The sequence below is a fragment of the Myxocyprinus asiaticus genome, chromosome 31, assembly GCF_019703515.2.
Source record: "Myxocyprinus asiaticus isolate MX2 ecotype Aquarium Trade chromosome 31, UBuf_Myxa_2, whole genome shotgun sequence".
Taxonomy (NCBI): domain Eukaryota; kingdom Metazoa; phylum Chordata; class Actinopteri; order Cypriniformes; family Catostomidae; genus Myxocyprinus; species Myxocyprinus asiaticus.
The window spans coordinates 5,441,749-5,462,082 of record NC_059374.1 but is presented as its reverse complement, the minus strand read 5'-3'; the positions used below and the strand labels follow the sequence as shown (position 1 = coordinate 5,462,082).

The 20,334-nt window shown below is 35.9% G+C and overlaps 1 protein-coding gene across 2 annotated transcripts; it reads right to left on the bottom strand.

The window, feature by feature from the left end:
* Positions 1 to 955: 955 nt before the first annotated feature.
* LOC127422278 (homeobox protein meis3-like) lies at positions 956 to 19,296 on the bottom strand. Of its 2 annotated transcripts, none has more exons than XM_051665682.1 (13): positions 19,047 to 19,296; positions 18,726 to 18,810; positions 15,630 to 15,769; positions 13,400 to 13,574; positions 13,239 to 13,289; positions 13,070 to 13,120; positions 12,575 to 12,724; positions 12,365 to 12,473; positions 11,940 to 12,085; positions 9,654 to 9,730; positions 9,208 to 9,275; positions 9,018 to 9,104; positions 956 to 4,340 (listed from the first exon to the last, which is right to left on the bottom strand). In XM_051665682.1, the coding sequence occupies exons 2-13, from the start codon at positions 18,735 to 18,737 to the stop codon at positions 4,150 to 4,152; spliced, it is 1,257 nt and encodes a 418-aa protein (XP_051521642.1). In that variant the 5' UTR covers positions 18,738 to 18,810; positions 19,047 to 19,296; the 3' UTR covers positions 956 to 4,149. The 2 variants fall into 2 exon arrangements, with proteins under 2 accessions (XP_051521642.1, XP_051521643.1); XM_051665683.1 differs by having other exon boundaries at positions 9,217 to 9,275.
* Between the last annotated feature and the right edge of the window lie 1,038 nt (positions 19,297 to 20,334).

Below are 20,334 nucleotides of genomic sequence, written 5' to 3'. Positions count from 1 at the left end.
CTGAGATCAGTCGGTTTAAATGAAATTAAATTATGCATAGCCTGTAGTGAAGCCAAAACGGTATGTCCACACATGTGGACGCAGGGTCACAGGTGGTTAAGCGAATTTTTAAGAGTTTATGCACATATCAAACTTTTCCATTAGGTTTTCATAAGCACAAATTTTAAATTCACATTAAAATAGTCTATCACTCACAGCCTCCTTGTCATTCCTTTAATAAAATTAAAGAACCATTGCTAAAGTCTGCTCGAGCTCACAGCTGATTGGTCCATGCTTTCTGCATGTCATTTAAAATGTTCACTTTGACACGTCCAGTGTAGACAGCCTCAAGCCATTGCATCAATGGACGCATCCGGTGTATCCAGGGTGTTAGACAATGTCTATGGTTGTAGAATTATAAAAAATAAAAAAAAATGTTAAGTGAATTTTATATGCCTTGACTTTTTTATGGGCTTTATATAGAACATGCCTGGCTTTAAAACAAACCAAATTTAATATGCATGTTGTCTGTTGTTTATTTAGGTTCATCGTTAAATATTTAAATGTCCAGATAAAATGTTCTAACACTTTAAAGCTGTCATTTTTTCGATGTTAAAATATTTTCTTCTGTCCCAGCTTTACATGCAGAGTCTACTATAAATCAACCATTCGTAGATTGACTGTGGCACTTTCAAAACATTCATCTGTATGTTTGAGCATCCCAACCAGCAGGACACAGCAACACTGGCTCAACTAATGGCATGAGTTTGGTGATAGGACTATCTACATGTTGGTCAATGTAAGATGGGGTGTGTTAGGGGAAACTTGTTTGAAAACAGACATTATATTTGCAATTCTGTTTGGAAGCACTGGTAGCGCAAAAATTACACACTTCAGCTTCAATCTAAATTAATTATTGATATATGTGGCACCTTCAGTAAAAGCACCCAAGAGACAAAATATCAATACATGTGCAAAAAAGTGATTTAGTATTATTAACGTAACTGTAACATCATCATATCATTATCATACACACATCATCAACAAACCTGTAGTACATTGTAAAATCAGAAAGGAGAATGAGAGAAAAGAGCTGAAGGTATCAAGTCCATCGCTTTCCAACAAATCTCTAAAAAGCATAGAAAAAAATGTCATAAGATATTCAAGCAGGCATTCTTTTATACAGTGGTACTGTGTAAGTCTTGACGGTAATGTGAGTCAGGTCCTTTAGAGCAAAGCAAAAACGTGCCTGTCGGGACCGCAGCAGATAAACATTCTCATAAACTTCAAAGAACTGAAGAACATATTCATTTCTTTATCAAATTGAGAGATTCACAAAATGTGGCACTCAGATTATTGTAACTTTAGTGTTTTGAAGTAGTCGAGTCTCTGACACAGATAAATACAAAAATATATTTAACATAAATTTTAAATTAAATAATGCATAATGCTAAAAGTGAGACTGACTTATGAACAGAAGAACTGAATTAAAACTTGCATTACCCTCAGCTAGGAAGACATAGACATCTGGTAAAGACACTCTACAGTATGCCACAAATCAGCTCTCTACATTTTATTGACCATGTTCAAAAGTTCTGCAGTGAATCTCATGAAAACATGTCTGGGTCACATTTCGCCTCAAAATCATTGTGCAAAATCAAAAGAAATAAAGTTACATTTGTATAAAGAAAACTGAGCCTATCTTTCAGACCATTAAAGGTGCACTCAGTAACTTGTCTTTGTGTTATCTTGGACTTGCCCTGACACCTAGCAGCCTCATTTAAAATCAATAGTTTTCAGTTTCAGATGCCATAGTAGAAATGTAGTATTCACAGTCAGCCATGATTACTTTAATCAATGAGTGAAAGTGTCAAATAACAGGATGGTTACTGAGATTCAGCAAGTAGTATTCAGCTGGTCATGTGATTCTAACACCTGTGTGTAGATTTTCAACATGGTGACATTATTTTAATGACAACCACCCACCCCTAAATTCTCATTACTGTAATGCTTCTGAACATGTTATTTTTTATTTTTAGATTTTTTGTAATTTCTCATTGATTATTCTCATTAGATTATAATAATACATAATATTTTTTTAATTAGTTAAAGCAGTACATATCAAAGGCATTATAAAAAATACCACCACCATGGTGTATTAATACTAAACCATTTAAATAATGTATATTGTTTTCGCATTAGAGTAAAATGAGAATTTTTGCATTACAGTAAAGAGAATTAGGAGGGAAAATGTGCTTAATTTTTGTGAAAATAAAGTCACAGTGCAAGAAATCTTAACTGTCCTGAAACAGGCTTAATTTTCTTTAAGCCAAATATAATTTCTTATTTATTGCTTTTGATTTTGGGGAGAAATATGATGAGGTTTCCTAATATTCACCCAGTTAAGTTATGAGGATTTGGTGCAATCAGTCATCTCAGAAGACTATTTCAGTCAAGGCAAGAAAGGCTATGATGAAGGCCTTAATGTTAGATTCAAGGAGATGTCAGCACGCCCCTTAAGGCCATAGGAAGACTTGTGTATATACAGTTGAGCGCAGCAATGTTGCAGCTAAAACTAGTAGATCAATGTATTCAGTACAGTGCATCCAGGTGAATCTCACTAAAATTGCCAAGAAAATGAAGCCTACTTTAAGACCACTTTCGCATTATTTTCATGAAAATTAAGCCCATTTAAAACCCCCTCTAATGCAAAAAGAACTCATTCTCATTACTGCAATGCAAAACAAATTATTTAAATTGTGAAGTACATTTAAAAAGTACAAATTTTCATGCATTGATAATCGGAAGATTTTCCAGATGATTATCGATATATATAGAGATGTTTTTTTCAGATCCTGTATAAATAGGGCTGCTCGTTGCACAACAATCTTTGTCTCTTCAGACATATTTCTCAACACAACTTGATAAACAACTGGTAAACTGTGAGTGGCAGGATTAATTAAAGGGGGTCACACACCGGACGCGTCTGGAAGACAACATGGTGCATTCTAAAATAACAAATATTTATTTTCTACAAAGGTACACCCACACCGCCAACACTCAGCGCCAACATTCTGAAGTTCCACAGAGTGCGTCACATAGTTTTCCATTAAATTTGACCCAAATCATTATCAAACTACAAAGATTGTTTACTCTAGTATAACTGGATGATATATTGTGTATATGTATCTTTCATAGGGCCTACACAATATATTTTCAATAACAAGTATGTCATTTTGTGCTTTGACAGCTTGAATGAAAGACCTATTCATGGCTACATACTGAGAAATTGCATAATGCAAACTCATCAATGTCACTTTGTTCATTCTTGAAGGAGTGCAAAAACCTCTGTAACTTTGGACTGCCATCTGCACCGCTTCAGCTCGTCCTGTGTGTGTGTGTTTGTGTGTGATCGTGACCGTGACTGTGACCGGCTTCAGTAAATGGTATATCGCCCTCTTGTGGTCTCCCAACACTATTACGCCAGACTGTTAAACAGAGTCCAACTGAATGAATTGGAAAGCATGCCCATTGGGCTTTTAATTTAAATGTCGGCTAATTATAATATATCGATGCCTCAAAAATATATCGATAAAATAATGTGCTGACAATAATCAATAAATTGATATTTTATGACATCCCTACATTACAGTATTACATGAATTATTATTATTATTATTTATTTTTTTGCATTACAGTAATGAAAATGTTGGGGTGAAAATATCCCTAATTGTCATAAAACTAATGTTACAATGCCAAACCATCGTAATGGTCCTAAAAATAGCCTTATTTTTCTTGCAACATATCATTTCTAATTTTTTCTTTTGATTTTGGGCTGAAAAATGACCTGGACATGTTCTTTGTGAGATTCACCCATTCAGAGCATAATGAGGAAGAGATAAGATAGCAATAAAGATTGATAAATGGCTAAGGAATGTAACAGTTCTTTCAGGCTTTGCATACAGTCACGTTGCACAGAATTGAGTGCATAAAATGGACATTTTCATGCATGTCATTGCATTTAAGACATTCTCAGAGTCATTGTGTCGACCACGCTAGCGTCCTGAAGGTTTGCTGAGGGTGACGGGTTATGTCAAATGTCAATGCAAATTCAATTCATAATATACCGGTCTGGCCCACTTTCAGTGCCCCCTCTGCCCTGCTCTGGTCTCAGTGGGCATGTATGTCAAGGCCTTGTCCTATAAGGGGTTCAGCAGGGTGGGCGTGGGGCGGCGGGTGGAGCAGCACGGCAGTGTGGGGGCCGGGGTAAGGGTGCAGGGACGGCCCCGGGTGGGAGTACCCTGGCTGGGGCAGGAGGGCTCCGGGGTAATCTGTGGGCAGAGATGACATTCCCTGAAGACCTGACAACAGAGAACGAGAGAAAAAGAGTGAATGAGAGTCATCAAAGAGAGAACTGGTGTACTAGAAAAAAGGTAATGTCCACACACCACCAAACGTTCCTCTGGTAACGTTTTAAAGAGCAAAAAAAACTAAAAAAAAAAAAAAAAAAGGACTTGAGAGGTCGGCTATACACATACATACATACATGCATTGCATCTCACCACGAACATTGCATTTTTAGGATGCCAATTTAAAAATATCCAGTTTAAAAATAATTCAACATTTTAAGAACATTTAAAGTAACTTATGTAACTAGTCATTCAAGGTAACATCTGTGACATCTAGTCCTTAATGTAACCATATGATAATTTACAATTAACTGAAATACTTAGAATCTCCCATGAGAAATGATGGTACCCAAGGGGTGCACAATACAACCAAATTGTCATAGGAAATAAAAGCTGAAAACACTATGGAAATAAGCCACAATACAACGGAAAAGCCAAAGCAAAACAGAAATAAGCTACAACACAATGGATTTAAGCCGAAACACAATGAAACACATTTTTCTTAATTGCGATTAATGCATTTATCATTAATACAGCATAAACCAGCATAAAAACTTGTTGGATGGGCGGAACTTTTGCGATGTGTCCACCTGGAGTCATTACACTGATGAACACACCACAAACACACACAGCAGTAATTCTGTGTCAGTGATAAAATGATGGAGGAAGGAGCTATTGACGCTATTTGTTGTACAAAACAAGCCCAGATGGGACTTGTGACAAAGTGTTTTTCAGCCTAAGTAAGGTGCATTTTACTTACAGTACCACAGAAGCACATCAAGTCTTAAATATCAACAAAACGCAGAATGAGACGTTTTTGTCTGCAAGCACTTTTCATGTGGAGTTCAAAGCGGTGCTTGACACTGGCACTGACACCCTGATGCAATACATGAACGCGGCTTCACGATTGCTGTAACAAAGCGGATAGCCAAGGTCTACCAGGTGATTAATATTGTGGAGGAAGAGAGTTTAAGAGATTTAATGCACATTGCAATGAATATGCAAACTAAGGGGAGACTAGCTCTTTCAAGTAGTCAAACTCCCACTTTGGGAAATGTTTATTGTTATTTAAATTGGTGCTATTTTGATGCATTTCTATCTTTATACTGTGGAAGGCTTTATATGGAAAAAGTTAATAAAATTATATTGTTACATACTGTTTTGTTTTCTTATAATATTTCTTATAATTTCTTATAATAAATGCATTTTGACAGAAAAAGAAATATATTTAGAGTAAAATTTCAGCACTTTCACAATCTGTTATTAATCGCTATTAACTACAGAAAATGATGCAATTAATCGCGATTAACTACAGAAAATGATGCGATTAATCACAATTAAACATTTTAATCGACTAACAGCACTAGTTAAAACACAATAGAATTAAGCCAAAACACAACAAAACTAAGCCACAAAACAACGGACAAGTCACAGCACAACAGAAATAAGCTACAACACAATGGAACTGAGCCAAAACACAACAAAATTTTGCCATAACACAATGAAATTACAGCAAAAAAAAAAAAGGAAAAGCCACAGCTCAATGGAAATAAGCTATAACACAACTGAATTAAGCCACAACACAATTAATTTAGGCCAAAATACAATGGAAAAGCCACAACACAATGAAATTAAGCCAAAACACATATTAAATATTCATAAAAATGTTGTACTAATTTGTCTTGTGTCTTCTGGACAGTGCTTATCTGGCTGGATTTGTACCAGGACTCTTATTGCACATAACTTTATCAACATTTCCAAAGGTATCAAATCAATTAACATTCAAAAGGACATAGCATACATGGAATCTCTTCTGTTTAGATTTCCACAATGGAAACCCATTACACATTGACAGTGGAACTTCTCTTGTGAGTAACATGCAGTGGGACGAGCAGCTCTCTGTTTCTTCTGAGCAGCCTCAGACTGCCACACGACTTAAAATACAGTGTATAAAAAAATATTATTTTCAGTTCATTTCCTTGTGTTGTAGCTTAATTTAATTGTGCTGTGGCTTAATTTAGTTGTCTTGTGACTTAATTCCATTGTGTTGTGGCTTGTTTCCGTAGTGTTTTCAGCTTTTATTTGCTTTGTTTATTTGGTTGTGTTGTGCATCTCTGGGCCACCGTAAGTAATAAAACAAAGTCACATGAAAAGTCACAGCCAAAAGAGTGCAACAATTAGGCTTCTGAAGTAAAAATCCCATTAATTTCCTCCATAGGCAAATTTATTTTTAACAGTGATTTATAACCTTATACCTTTAAAGACAGATGTACCATGAGCTCTGAGGTTGTTAATCAATCATATACACTGTCAGTCCGCATTATTGCAACTTCGATTTTTTTAAATCTTATTTAATAGCAGAATAATTGGTGAAGAACTGCACTACCAATGATTCTAAAGGAAACGATACACCAATCAGAAAATCGTGGTGAACAAAGCGTACTAAAAGAGCTCTGCAGCGACCACCCGCTCCAATGATGCACTGCGAATGACGCAAACAACACTCCCTACACTCTCAAAATACTGATATATGTGCATATACAGTCGTGCTCAGAAGTTTGCATACCCTTGGAGAATTGGTAATATATGTACCATTTTTAAAGAAAACATGAGTGAGCAAGCAAAACACATATCTTACATTTCTTATGGGATTCATATTCAGCTGTAGGTTATAACAGAATGGCACAATCATAAAACAAAACATGGCAACAAAGAAAAAAATGAAATGACCCCTGTTCAAAAGTCTGCATACCCTTAGTTCTTAATACTGTGTATTGCCCCCTTTAGCATCAATGACAGCGTGCAGTCTTTTGTAATAGTTGTCTATGAGGCCCCAAATTCTTGCAGGTGATATAGCTGCCCATTCGTCTTGGCAAAATGCCTCCAGGTTGTGCAAAGTCTTTGGTCGTTTTGCATGAACCACACGTTTGAGATCTCCCCAGAGTGGCTCGATGATATTAAGGTCAGGAGACTGTGATGGCCACTCCAGAACCTTCACCTTTTTCTGCTGTAACCACTGGAGGGTCAACTTGGCCTTGTGCTTGGGGTCATTGTCATGCTGGAAAGTCCAAGAGCGTCCCATGCGCAGCTTTCATGCAGAAGAATGCAAATTGTCTGCCAGTATTTTCTGATAACATGCTGCGTTCAACTTGCCATCAATTTTCACAAGATTCCCGGTGCCTTTAGAGCTCACACACCCTCAAAACATCAGTGAGCCACCACCATGCTTCACAGTGGGGATGGTATTCTTTTCACTATAGGCCTTGTTGACCCCTCTCCAAACAATAGCACTTATGGTTGTCACCATAAAGCTCTATTTTGGTCTCGTCACTCCAAATTACAGTGTGCCAGAAGCTGTGAGGCATGTCAAGGTGTTGTCGGGCATATTGAAACTGGGCTTTTTTGTGGCATTGGCGCAGTAAAGGCTTCTTTCTGGCAACTTGACCATGCAGCTCATTTTTGTTCAAGTATCATCGTATTGTGCTCCTTGAAACAACCACACTGTCTTTTTCCAGAGCAGCCTGTATTTCCTGTGGGTTTTTCTTTGTATCCCAAACAATTCTTCTGGCAGTTGTGACTTAAATCTTTCTTGGTCTACCTGACCTTGGCTTGGTATCAAGAGATCCCCGAATTTTCCACTTCTTAATAAGTGATTGAACAGTACTGACTGGCATTTTCAAGGCTTTGGATATCTTTTTATATCCTTTTCCATCTTTATAAAGTTCCATTACCTTGTTACGCAGGTCTTTTGACAGTTCTTTTCTGCTCCCCATGGCTCAATATCTAGCCTGCTCAGTGCATCCATGTGAGAGCTAACAAACTCATTGACTATTTATACACAGACACTAATTGCAATTTTAAAAGCCACCGGTGTGGTAAATTAACCTTTAAATGCCATTTAAACCTGTGTGTGTCACCTTGTGTGTCTGTAACAAGGCCAAACATTCAAGGGTATGTAAACTTTTGATCAGGGCCATTTGGGTGATTTCTGTTATCATTATGATTTAAAAAGGAACCAAACAACTATGTGATAATAAATGGCTTCATATGATCACTATCCTTAAATAAAACACCGTTTTTTTGCATGATCAGTCATATTTTCAAAATCAGTGCCAAAATGTCACAATTTCTGCCAGGGTATGCAAACATTTGAGCACAACTGTATCTAAATATTTGGCAATACATTTTAAGTATATTGTTTCTATTATTACAATCAACAACTTTAAATCAATAGTTTTATATCTTTCCATAGTTTTTAATATGATTACATCAATCGAAATGATTTATGGGATTGTAGTTCATTTCCTTGTACCTTTGACATTTTGTCAGATTTTCAAATACTTTTTCCTTCAAATCAAAGTTTGTAATGTTGTGATAACCTGGGAGCTGGTTGTTTTGGATCATGTCTTGGAACTCTTTTTTATGAAGAACTTTTAAAAAATCCTTATGAAGAAAATGAATGAGAAAAATACTTCCGGAACCAGGCACTGTTGCACTTTATAAAGTCATTTGAAAATGACAAACCTCCAAACAAGGTATGAATTTTCCAGAGCAACATTTTGCTAGTGCGCGGATAAACATAGCTAAAAAAATTGGGTATATTAAGTAGTGTATAGAAGCAGTTCTCACCTGCTGTTCTGAGGCCTAAATGGGACTGAACGTCTAAGCCATAACCTCCTACAGCCGCCCCCTCTGGACTGTACGGAGCACCCTGGCCTGAGAAAAAAAAGCACACACACTTTATTCACTACAGAGAGTTCTGGATTTTGATATAATACAAAATCAAAATGCAAAACAAGCCATAGCTTAACAAACACACATATTTCACCTGAGCGATTTGTCTGGTCGATCATTGGCTGGACTATTCTGCGTCTGGCATTTATGAACCTGAGTGAAGAAACCAGGAGCAAGCGTAAGATGAGAAAAACAGGGACAAATAAGTTTTACAGTCAATAAATGCAACAGTAGCTGACCACAGACCCACAAATTAAATTTATTCTAGCATTTAATAACATTAAAATTAGAATGATACTCAATACCTCAACCCTCTTCGATATATTATTTAATAAAAGAAATTAGTGCATTAGTAAATGAAAACTCATTGTTATAAACAATACAACTATTCAATTTATGTTGTACTATTCCCACACAACATAAATCCTTATTTTTATCTAATAATTAATTGCTGATCATTGATTAGGTAAGTATAGGTCATTATGATCACTGGTAAAGGTTTATTATAGATTAAAGACAGTCATTACTAACCAGTTGTTGACCTGCAGTATGGTGAGACCCGTGTCTAGGGAGAGTTGTTTTTTCTGTTCCTCAGAGGGGTATGGATGCTGAGAGAGGTCAGATAAGGATATTAATGCAAAGTTTTGTTTGTAATCTGATTCTATAATGAATAGAACAAAGGGATGCAATTACATGATTTAAATTAACATTTTAATACTTTCTGTAAATTCTGTACATTTCTGTATATTACTGTACTACTATTGATTGTTAGTATACACTGTAAAAATGTTTTGTGAGGTAACCTAAAAAATATGAAGCACCTTAGAGGACAGGGTTGGAAATATTTTCTAAAATAGTTTTGCGTTTCCATGCAACATTTTTGCGTTCTCCCACAAAAAGTTTTGTAACTATACTACAAAACTATTGCGAGGGAACACAAAACATATCGCAAGGAAACGCAAACTATTGCGAGAGCATGCAAACTATTGTGAGGCAGCGCAAAACTTATTGTGAGGAAATGCAAACTTGCGAAGGAAAACAAACTATGGCTAGATAATGCGAAACTTGTTGCGAGGGAATGCAAACTATTGTGAGGGAACACAAAATTAATTGTGATAGAAAGCAAACTATTGCTAAAACGCAAAACATATTGTGATGGAACACAAAATTTATTGCAAGAGAACTTAAAACGTATTGCTAGGGAATGCAATCTATTGTGAACGAACGCAAAACTTATTGCTAGGGATCGCAAACTATTGCGAAGCAAAGCAAACTATTGCAAGAAAAAGCAAAACTTGTGAGGGAATGCAAACTTATTGCGATAGAATGCAAAACATTGCGAGGGAACGCAAAAATTATTGCGAGGGAATGTAAACTATTGCTAGGCAATGCAAACTATGGCTAGGAAACGTAAACTATTGCAAGGGAATGTAAAACTTGTTTTGAGAGAATTTCATACTTTGATAGATGCATTTAAACTTTTTATTAATTCAAATAAAGGACAGGGGTATTGTCGTTGCATGCAAACTATGACTGGATTAAACTTCAACAGCAAAACAACAACAAAAAAAATCCTTAATTCACTGGTTATAGGTCACACTTTGCATCTCTCAGGTTGTCTGAGGATGTTCTTTCTAGTTTAGTACACTAACTAAAGCAGTGGTCCCCAAACTGGCTGCCATGGCCCACTGGGATGCCATCACGACTGGCTAGAAGTGCTGCAGAATCTTTACCCATTCTCTATTAACTCAATATTAAAGAAGATGTTAAAAAAGGTACCAGCAGTTCCGAGTACTGACTCAATTTGGTAACTTCACACTGTTTCACTACAGCCGGCTGCTTTCAAACCTTCACATGTGTACAGTATGTCAGAATGTGCTCTACAGAGCACTCGTGTCTCACGATATTTATGTAAATTCAGCTGTTAATATACTATATAATGTACTGTACTGTATTACGAATTATGATAAATATCCAGTCTGTGCAATGTGTAAATGCAGCCTAACAGACCTGCTGCTGTCTGTTATCTCATTAATATTAATCGAACAGCAATATTGACATGTCAACAATTTAAGTATTTTGCATTAGATTACTTTTTTAATGTTTTTATATTATGATTATGCTTGAAGCAATGTTTGCTTTAGAAAAACTGGAATTCTACATTGTTTTAATTTAATTTTTTTATATTTATATTAATATTAATCTTTTTAAATGACAATGTTTTCAAAAGCATATTTGTTTATTTAATTATTTTTCAATTGTCGGGGTGCCAAAGGGAAAAAAAAAACACGTTAAAGGGGTGCCATATCGTAAAAAAAAGTTTGGGAACCACTGAACTAGAGGATAGTCATGAATCAGTATGAAATATAGTTTCTACAGAACTGCATGATACATCTATCTTAATATATGATATGATTCTTTTCAGTCCCTTCATTACCCGCACAGCTCTTTATTTTTAGTGACTTCTGAATATTCTTCCATTTGTAATTACAGCAGTGTCATTAGTCTGTAATTACCATATGCTCATTACTGTCTCTGCACAGACTTTGCTCATTTCAGCTGCGCTCAGCTATGCAAAATTAACAGGCCGCGAGTTCATAAATTCACTGACACTAACTTGAGATGGTCAATAAAGTCTTTAATTTTCTCTCAAGATATACTTCTTCCTAACTCTCATTTCCTGTCGCAATTTCTTCTGTTGTCCCTTATCTTTCTTCAAACTTCTGCTGCCCATTTTAAGCACCAAATGCCAACTGTTTCTTTCAAACTGAACAAACTATCAAGTAAAAATGGATCTTAGTTGGTTTCCTCTCTTACTGATAGGTGCTGGAAGAGCCAAGCTCTCATAATGTTTGTTGCAACTTTAGGAAAAATTCCTCTTTTCTTGTTGTTTCGTCTGTCTCTGTCCATTTCATCTTCTTCTCCTGTGCTGGGAGATGCCACACTTCCATCTAGTCCATCACCTGACACAGCCAAACACAGAAGCACAATAAAATATCTTATCTTGCTTCCACATAAGGTTAGGATTCATTGGAAGTCACCGTGGCTCTTTGTTATGGGTTCTGTTCGGAATAGCATCCTACCAACTACTATACTACTCTACTTTTTCTAGTACATGTGATTGATTTCTCACATTATTTGATCTACCCATACAATTTTTTTATGAAATAGCACAGTATAAATTACAGAATACAGAACTCTAGCATTCCGAACACAGCCAATGTGTGTAAAAGTATCGTTACCTGCGTCGCTGCAGTTCTCTGCACTGTGTGAAGTAAGACCGCAGGATGCGCTTGGGGTGCCTGAGGGGATTGACACACAGTCATCTGGGTCTCGCAACCAAGACTGATTCTAGATAAGAAGAAAGAGCTGCAGTCAGACACACGCACTCTGTGAGTTAAAAACAATTCCTTCAGCATCCTGATATGTGCGTTAAATTTCAACCGACTCACTTGTTCTGACAAATTGGTGCAGGAACCAGTGAAATCCTCCATGTCCGATTTGGATCCGCCCTCTCTGTCTTCCAGCACCAAATCAGTGGGCATCTTGCCCTTCAGGCACGTGATGTAGCGGTGACAGAAATTATCACAGAGGTCATGAACCTGTAACAGAAGAGAAGAGAGAAGATCACTAAGTAAAATGAAAAACATTAAAGGTGATGAATGACCTCAATCAAATCTTAAACTAACATAAAAGTACCAAAAAAATACCATGGTATTACCATGCTTTTGAACATATACCATGATAATACAAAGCTATTCTTTGAAGTAGCTTAGAGTACCATGAAAATACCATTGTATATGAATATAGTAATCATTCAGTGCCATAATATACTGTATATCAAAGTACTATGATATTACCACCTAATACTATCACTGTACCATGGTATCACCACAGTAAAAACACAGTTTAAAAACACTCATCATGTAATAAAGGAGACAAAATACCTTTTCTAGCTCTAATAGATGAAACCGTAGTACTTGAATGGCCTGGATCATCTGTGTAAAGAGACAGTTTGGTAGCACATGGATACAACACATCCTCTCTGTAAACAATGAGTGAGATCCTTGCAAAATGACGTGCAATTATTTATCAAACAGCGTATTTATGTCTCACCAAATTATCCAGTTCTGGATTTGATGAAAAGATGGGTTTCTCAGATCGAATCTAAATGCATGAATGGAAAAATCGTTCAGTAATGAAAAATCATTGAGTAATGGCCTGCAATGTGCCGGTATTTTTCTAATGTGAAAATGTGATTGCTTCGTGTTACTCACTTGTTTGGCAAAGACCGCAATGTCGTCATTGAATGATTCAGAGGAGCAGACGTCGCTGTAATTTGTCATGCCGGAAAGGTGGGAGGGGTTTGACATGGAGGTGGAGTCTCGTGGTGAGCAGGTGGCGAGTTCACATTTCTCAAACACCAGTGCCAGGAGTGGAAACAGGGGATGACTGCATATCAACACATAGACACGCACAGTAAGACATCAGTGCATGCAAGGTTATGGATACTGCCTTCAATTTAGAGGTCGACCAAAATATCGGTTTTGCATCTGGGATTTCATTCAGTTTGGACTCTTGTAGCCTCTGAGTCTGTGCCCATCACAGTAATGAAAGACTAAGAAAATATTCCTAGAATAAAAACACATTCAATTAATTATTATTATTTTTAACTATCGACCGATTAATCGGTTTTCAGCTTTTTCCACCACCTTAGTTACCGCCCTCTCAGTCGACCTCTACTTCAAGTCATGTCAGATTTCACATGATCAAATTTACAGGATGAATGCACATGAGCGGCACCAAAATGTCATAATTACCAGTTGGAAACCAGTGAGATTCTTGTTTTTTAGGGGCCATGTCAATTAAACATGGCAGAGGCATGTTGGTATTGGTAATGATTAAACGAATAGTCAATCTAAAAACCTGTATGTTGTTATTTTTCTGCAAAAGGGGACATTTTTGGCCAGGGGCTGTCAAGCTCCATAAAGTAAAAAAAAAAAAAAAAAAAAAAAGTAGACCATTATAAAGTCAGATTATCAGTGAATAACAAGGTCGGTTCCTCACACAAAGCTATTGTAAAGTTTCAGATTAACTAGAATATAAACCATGAGAAGTATGGACTATTTGTATAGTGCTTTTTGTCGTTGTGTGGCTAGTGTGGCATAAATATGATACAAAATTTCAACTTTTGTGTGCCAAGAAAAAAAAAAACAGCATAGAGTTTTTGAATGACATGCAGGTAAGTAAATAATGACAGAATTTTCATTTTGCGGTAATGCTAATTGCAATGCTGACTGTACAACTAAATTAACTTATTTTCTGTAATAATAATGAAGAATAGCAATGGAATTTACATTTCAAACAGTTTAATGTTCCCTTTATTTATAAAGGGGTTAATTAATGAGTAATAAGTCATTTACAAATGCATTATAAATCATTGATATGCAGTTATAACAATTTTTGTTCAAGCAATACTTGCCAAATAGTGAGCATTTATCCTACATGTTACAAATTCTTCATAAATACACTTATTCATACTTGTATTACTGGTAATCAAAAACATAAAAATGCCTTAATTAATGATTTATGACACAATGCAGGAAAAATAGACGATTATAGTGAGATTAAAACAAGATATTATGTAATTTTGCTACAGTCTGCTGTGTTTATATTCATTTCTGTCTTGACTCACTTGTTTTCTCACTTTCCTTGTCACGTTGATGTCAAAAGAATGGTTTTACCTAGTCCTAGTTTCCTAAAATCATCTGCAAAAAATAAACTTTTCAGGTCTTCATGCTCATTCACAGCATATATATATATATATATATATATATATATATATATATATATATATATATATATATATATATAAAGCCTGATGACCATTAAACCATACTGAACTTTATTTACATTGGTTTCTAATGGTATTTCCTCAATAAATTCTTAAAATGTGTACACTTTACATTAAGGTACATTTTCATAGGTTACTAATGTTGAATAAATGTTATGAAGCATTTATAACATGTGAGTTAGTATGGCTCACTATTTGGCAAGTATTGCGTTAAAAAGTTGCCTTTTATATTCATGTTGTTATAACTGCATATCAATGATTTATAATGCATTTGTAAATGAGTTACTGGTCACTGAACCCCTTTATAAACCCTTAACAAAGGTAACATTAATGTAAAGTGTTACCAATATGTTATTCATTTAGCCAGTTTTTTGATGTGATGCTCTTATGTGACAAACTACAAAACTTTCCATCATATTCTGTGGCAGCATGAGAATGATAAAATACATTGGTAAAGCATCAAATATACTAACCGGTAATTTACCCATTTTTAGCCAATGCGTCTATTTTATTTAGATCGAAATCACTTTCACGCAAGCTGGAAATTCCCAGGAGGACATAAATGCAGCATATGTTGGCACACATGCGCACACATGAAGTTCATTCACATGTTTTGTAGCGTTAACAGATGGTTATAGTAACCGGACTCTCACCCGTAGATCAGATCCCGGTGGTGTTTAAGCGAGTCAGGCACAGTGTGGCCATAGTGAGGTGGAGGAAGTGACCTCATGGCGTCCCCGTAGCCTCCCACAGGCATGATGTCAGAGCCTGAGTACTGCACCAACTCCTCATACTGAAATACAGAGAGAGAGAAAGGATAAGGTCTTAATGTCAACATGAATCAAAATTGACCCAATTTACTTTCTTAACCACACACTTCTACGCTTATCATGCACAATTCATTGGTGCATGTTATTCCAAAGAAAAAAAATATATGTCTTTTTAATTCAAACGTAATAACTTTCTCCGCCCCTAAAACAACATTCCATTTTGGCTGACATCACCAAGCCCTTATTTTTCAAACCTATCCATCCACCTAACTGTCATATAGAGATCCCTTTTCATGACCAAATACATTTTCGATGGATAAAATCAAGTCCCACCCTATATTATTTTTGTTCAATATCCTGTTTTGCTCATAAATACACTAAATAGTGGTACCCTGCAATTGTAACCTTAAGAAGCTATTTCTATCTGTGTGTGTGTGTGTGTGTGTGTGTGTGTGTGTGTGTGTGTGTGTGTGTGTGTATTGGGATTTGTTATGGTTTATTATTATAAGTGTACATGGGATTGATGGCGTGTTTGCATATGTGAACTAGCGAGTTCAGTACAAGAGAGAGAGAGGGAGAGAGAGAGAGGCTGAAAGGAGGCTATTTGAAGTCACTGCTAATTGTCTCTCCTCCTCAATAAACACTGGTTGTGGGGAGGTTTTGATGTGCAATTTTTCAGAGAGCCAAGCAGCATTCACCCAGGGACATAAAGTAAAAAAAAAAAAAAAAACCATTCCATCTCCACCATCAGATTCATAACTTACAGCCTTAGCACACAAATACATTATGCCATCCCGCCTTCATTTATCCTAATTAGGTGGTTTTATAGTCAACGTTCTGATTAATCACACACCGATCCTGAAACGCTCCGTTTGCTGGAGTCAGAGATATGATCAGCAAAACAACAACAAGATAAATGAAAAAGAACGACACAATAGGCCACCATTGTGTATAATATCAGAAAGTAAACTTTGAGCCATTTCCAATAATTGCTCACCTATTATTGAGATGGAAGTGCTTTGAAATTCTTAATCATTACTAATACTATAAGCCACCTCTGCACAATACATTTCTGATTAGAGAAATAGAGGCCACATTTACGCTTCTGCAAATAATCAGGCTTTTCTGCAGTGTTCAAACTCCATATTCTGTGGCTTTTTCGGGGCATTCACGCAACTCCAGATTCATTTTCATATGGCTTCTTTTTGAGGTTACAAAATAAAAAAGCAACTAGCTTTTGATGTGCTACTAGTCCTTAAAATATGTTGAATAAAAATAGTGTTTTTCAAATTAATTATAACAAAATTATCAAACAAATAACACAAAAGAGGCTTGGGCTAAACTTATGGATAACTTTAAAGATGGAATTGAAAGTCTAAGAAAGTCACACTAATTATCATTACTGCAGGTCTTTTAAAATGAACAAACACACAAAGCACTCAAATCTGAATCTGATGTACTGTTTGGTATGTTGTGCTAGTAATTAGTACGTGAATAGTCGGTAACAAACATTATATAATTCTCAACAGATCACTGGTTCATGAGCATTCAACTATGAATCTGTGTGAAAATATACGAATCATAATTTCATGATATTTCTAAATATAATGTTTGAAAATGTAATCAATGAAAGGTAATCCAACTAATAATTAAGTACAGATTACTGGCAAAACATTTGCATTATGCACATATATATACTGCACCATAGCATATGTCATATATAATAGTAACAATACGGTTAACAAATACAACAATAAGGTTGTATTTGTTAACATTAGTTGAAGTAACAACATTTTCACAGCACTTTTTAATGTTGGTTAATGTTTAATGTTGGTTAACATTAGTTAATGCATTATGAACTAACATGAACAATAAACAATGGCGTATTTAGAATTTAACATTAACCAAGATTTTAAAAATTCTGTAAAACTCATTGTTCATTATTAATTCATGAGACCTAATGCGTTTACTAATGTTAACTAATAGAACCTTAGTGTAAACCTATATGACTTATATATTAAGTAAAAAAAGAAAAGTAAAACAAAACAAAAAACTCAAATACACAAGCAATTTTGTGGGCTTTACCAACTTAGATTGGTATTAATGAATGAGGTCAATGAAAAAACAATTATAACAACCCACTAAAAGCAATGATTTTAACAGGTTTGCATTGGTAACAAAAACAGCAATCAGTGTCAATTAATTTCTTGGACCCTTTCATTCATAATGATGACAAATATTGCAGGGAGAGATATAAAAGATTATTTGAGACTGATTTTTGATCAACTGTGATCTCTATGAAGACACTTCATTTGCCCGCTCACTGTAGCACAAAAGTTGACCTACTTACTGACTTCATCTAGCTTTCTAGGGCCTGTATGCTATTTTCCTACACCATCTAATATTCTAACAATCTACTCTTTATTGCTTTTGAATATGTAATTGATATCAATATTGATAAAAGACCCTCTCCTGATACGAGTGTGCATTCAGGCCATTATTAAGCTCTGTACATGAATGCTTTGCAAATATACACAAACCTTATATTCTTATTTGATATGATAAAAATGTAGACATAGCCAGATAGAAATGAATGCCAACACTTTATAATAGCCTTAATGAATAACTCATGAATTTACATTTTTAATAGACCAGTTGTTCCTGTATATTCAAATATGAATGTAGCTATGTATACGAAAATTAATGAATCAAATTTAATTGCAATTTCAAAATAATTATCATAATTACAATTCGTTAATGTTTGTAAAGACATAGTAAGGGAAGTTATTTAAAAGTGTTACCTAAAAATCGAGCAATTGCACACACACACACACACACACACACAATGAACTTTTCAGATTGTAGGCTACATACTGGTTGTACACAAGCACTATATAGTTGTATTTGGTCATATTTATCTACACTACAGCATCCTTTGCATGAAAATTGACAAGGAAAAGAACGGAAAACAGGACCTACCCTCTTCTCCATGCGATACGGAAGCCGAGTTCACACACTCAGTGACGGAAGACAACACACACCACACCGGCGGATGAGACACTCTCTACAACATAAAACAGAATTTTACAACCTATCCTACACATATGAAGATGTGGATACAATCCTTTGCTTTTCACTTCAAAAGTAGCCGCAAAATGACAGCATAACTCAGAGTGAATTTCCAGGCTGAGAAATGCGTGTAATGCTGATATTAAATCCATGGAAATGTTGTGGTTATGGAAATCTGGGTTATATGTGGAATACATCAACATATGATGAGAATGTGTTAAGATACCCCACCTTAATAAGAGTTTAGCGTGGACCGGGCCGAGTATCCAACGTTAACGGTGCGTCCGCTCTATCGATGTCCATGTAGCGACGCGTCGGGCTCAAATGAGTCTCTGCAATGAGCGATGGAGCTTTAAACCAGAGAGGGAGAGCGAATGGAGACTGGGAGTTGTTTAGGGGGTCAACACACGACGGGGTCTCTCACCCCCACCTCCTAATAACACACACACACGCGCGCGCATTACAAACACGCACACACACACACGCGCCTTACAAACACGCACACGCACACGCGCATTACAAACGCGGAGCCTTTCGTTTTATCTGAGCGGCACGCACACAAACACACACGCACACACATATGTTGGTGCGGCTATCCTTATGAGGACTCTACATAGACATAATGATTTTATACTGTACAAACTAGAGATTCTATCCCCTAACCCTAAACCTAACCCTCACAAAAAACTTTCTGCATTTTTACATTGTCAATAAAACATCGTTTAGTGTGTTTTTTAAGCGATTTGAATTATGCGGACACTAGAAATATCCTCATAAACCACATTTATAGCATAATACCCTTGTAATTACCAGTTTGTAACCTAAAAAAAAGTCCTCGTAAACCACCCAAACCCGCCCACACATACACACACACACACACACACACAAGCAGGCAGTGCTTGGCGACTTTCATTGCCGCTATAGGCTATCATTTTGTGTTGTCAGAATTATAGGTCTAATGTCCAGCGATGTCTGGGTTGCAAACACAGATGCGTTATTCTCCACAACTATACTGCATCATATCCCACCAGATTAGCTAATATACTGTGGTTCCAAAAATATTTGGAAACTTAATTTCAAATGAATGGGTTACATTTCATTAGATTACAGAATATCAAACCAAGTGGCATCTGCACTTTTCTAAGACATTTTTTGCAACAACTCTTAACCAGCTGGTGTCAACATTATTTAAACAGATGTACAAAGTCAGTTCCCCTCAAATGCACACTGGTGTTCAAACCACATATGCAGTTCATGACATTATTTTAACACATATATGGATATGTCCCATTGATGTTTGACAACCAGAAATTCAAATAACCTACATTTTGTCTTTATTTTGAACAGGAGGGATATAGTCTATTATTTTAGCATTTAAAACCATACAAACATATTTGTGTGAACTTGAAAAGTTATCATCTGCTATCTCTCTTTTAAAACAATTGCATTTGATTTGATACTTTGATATCTAATACAAAGATATTCATATGTTTAGGTGTGCCTTATGTTTCCAAATATG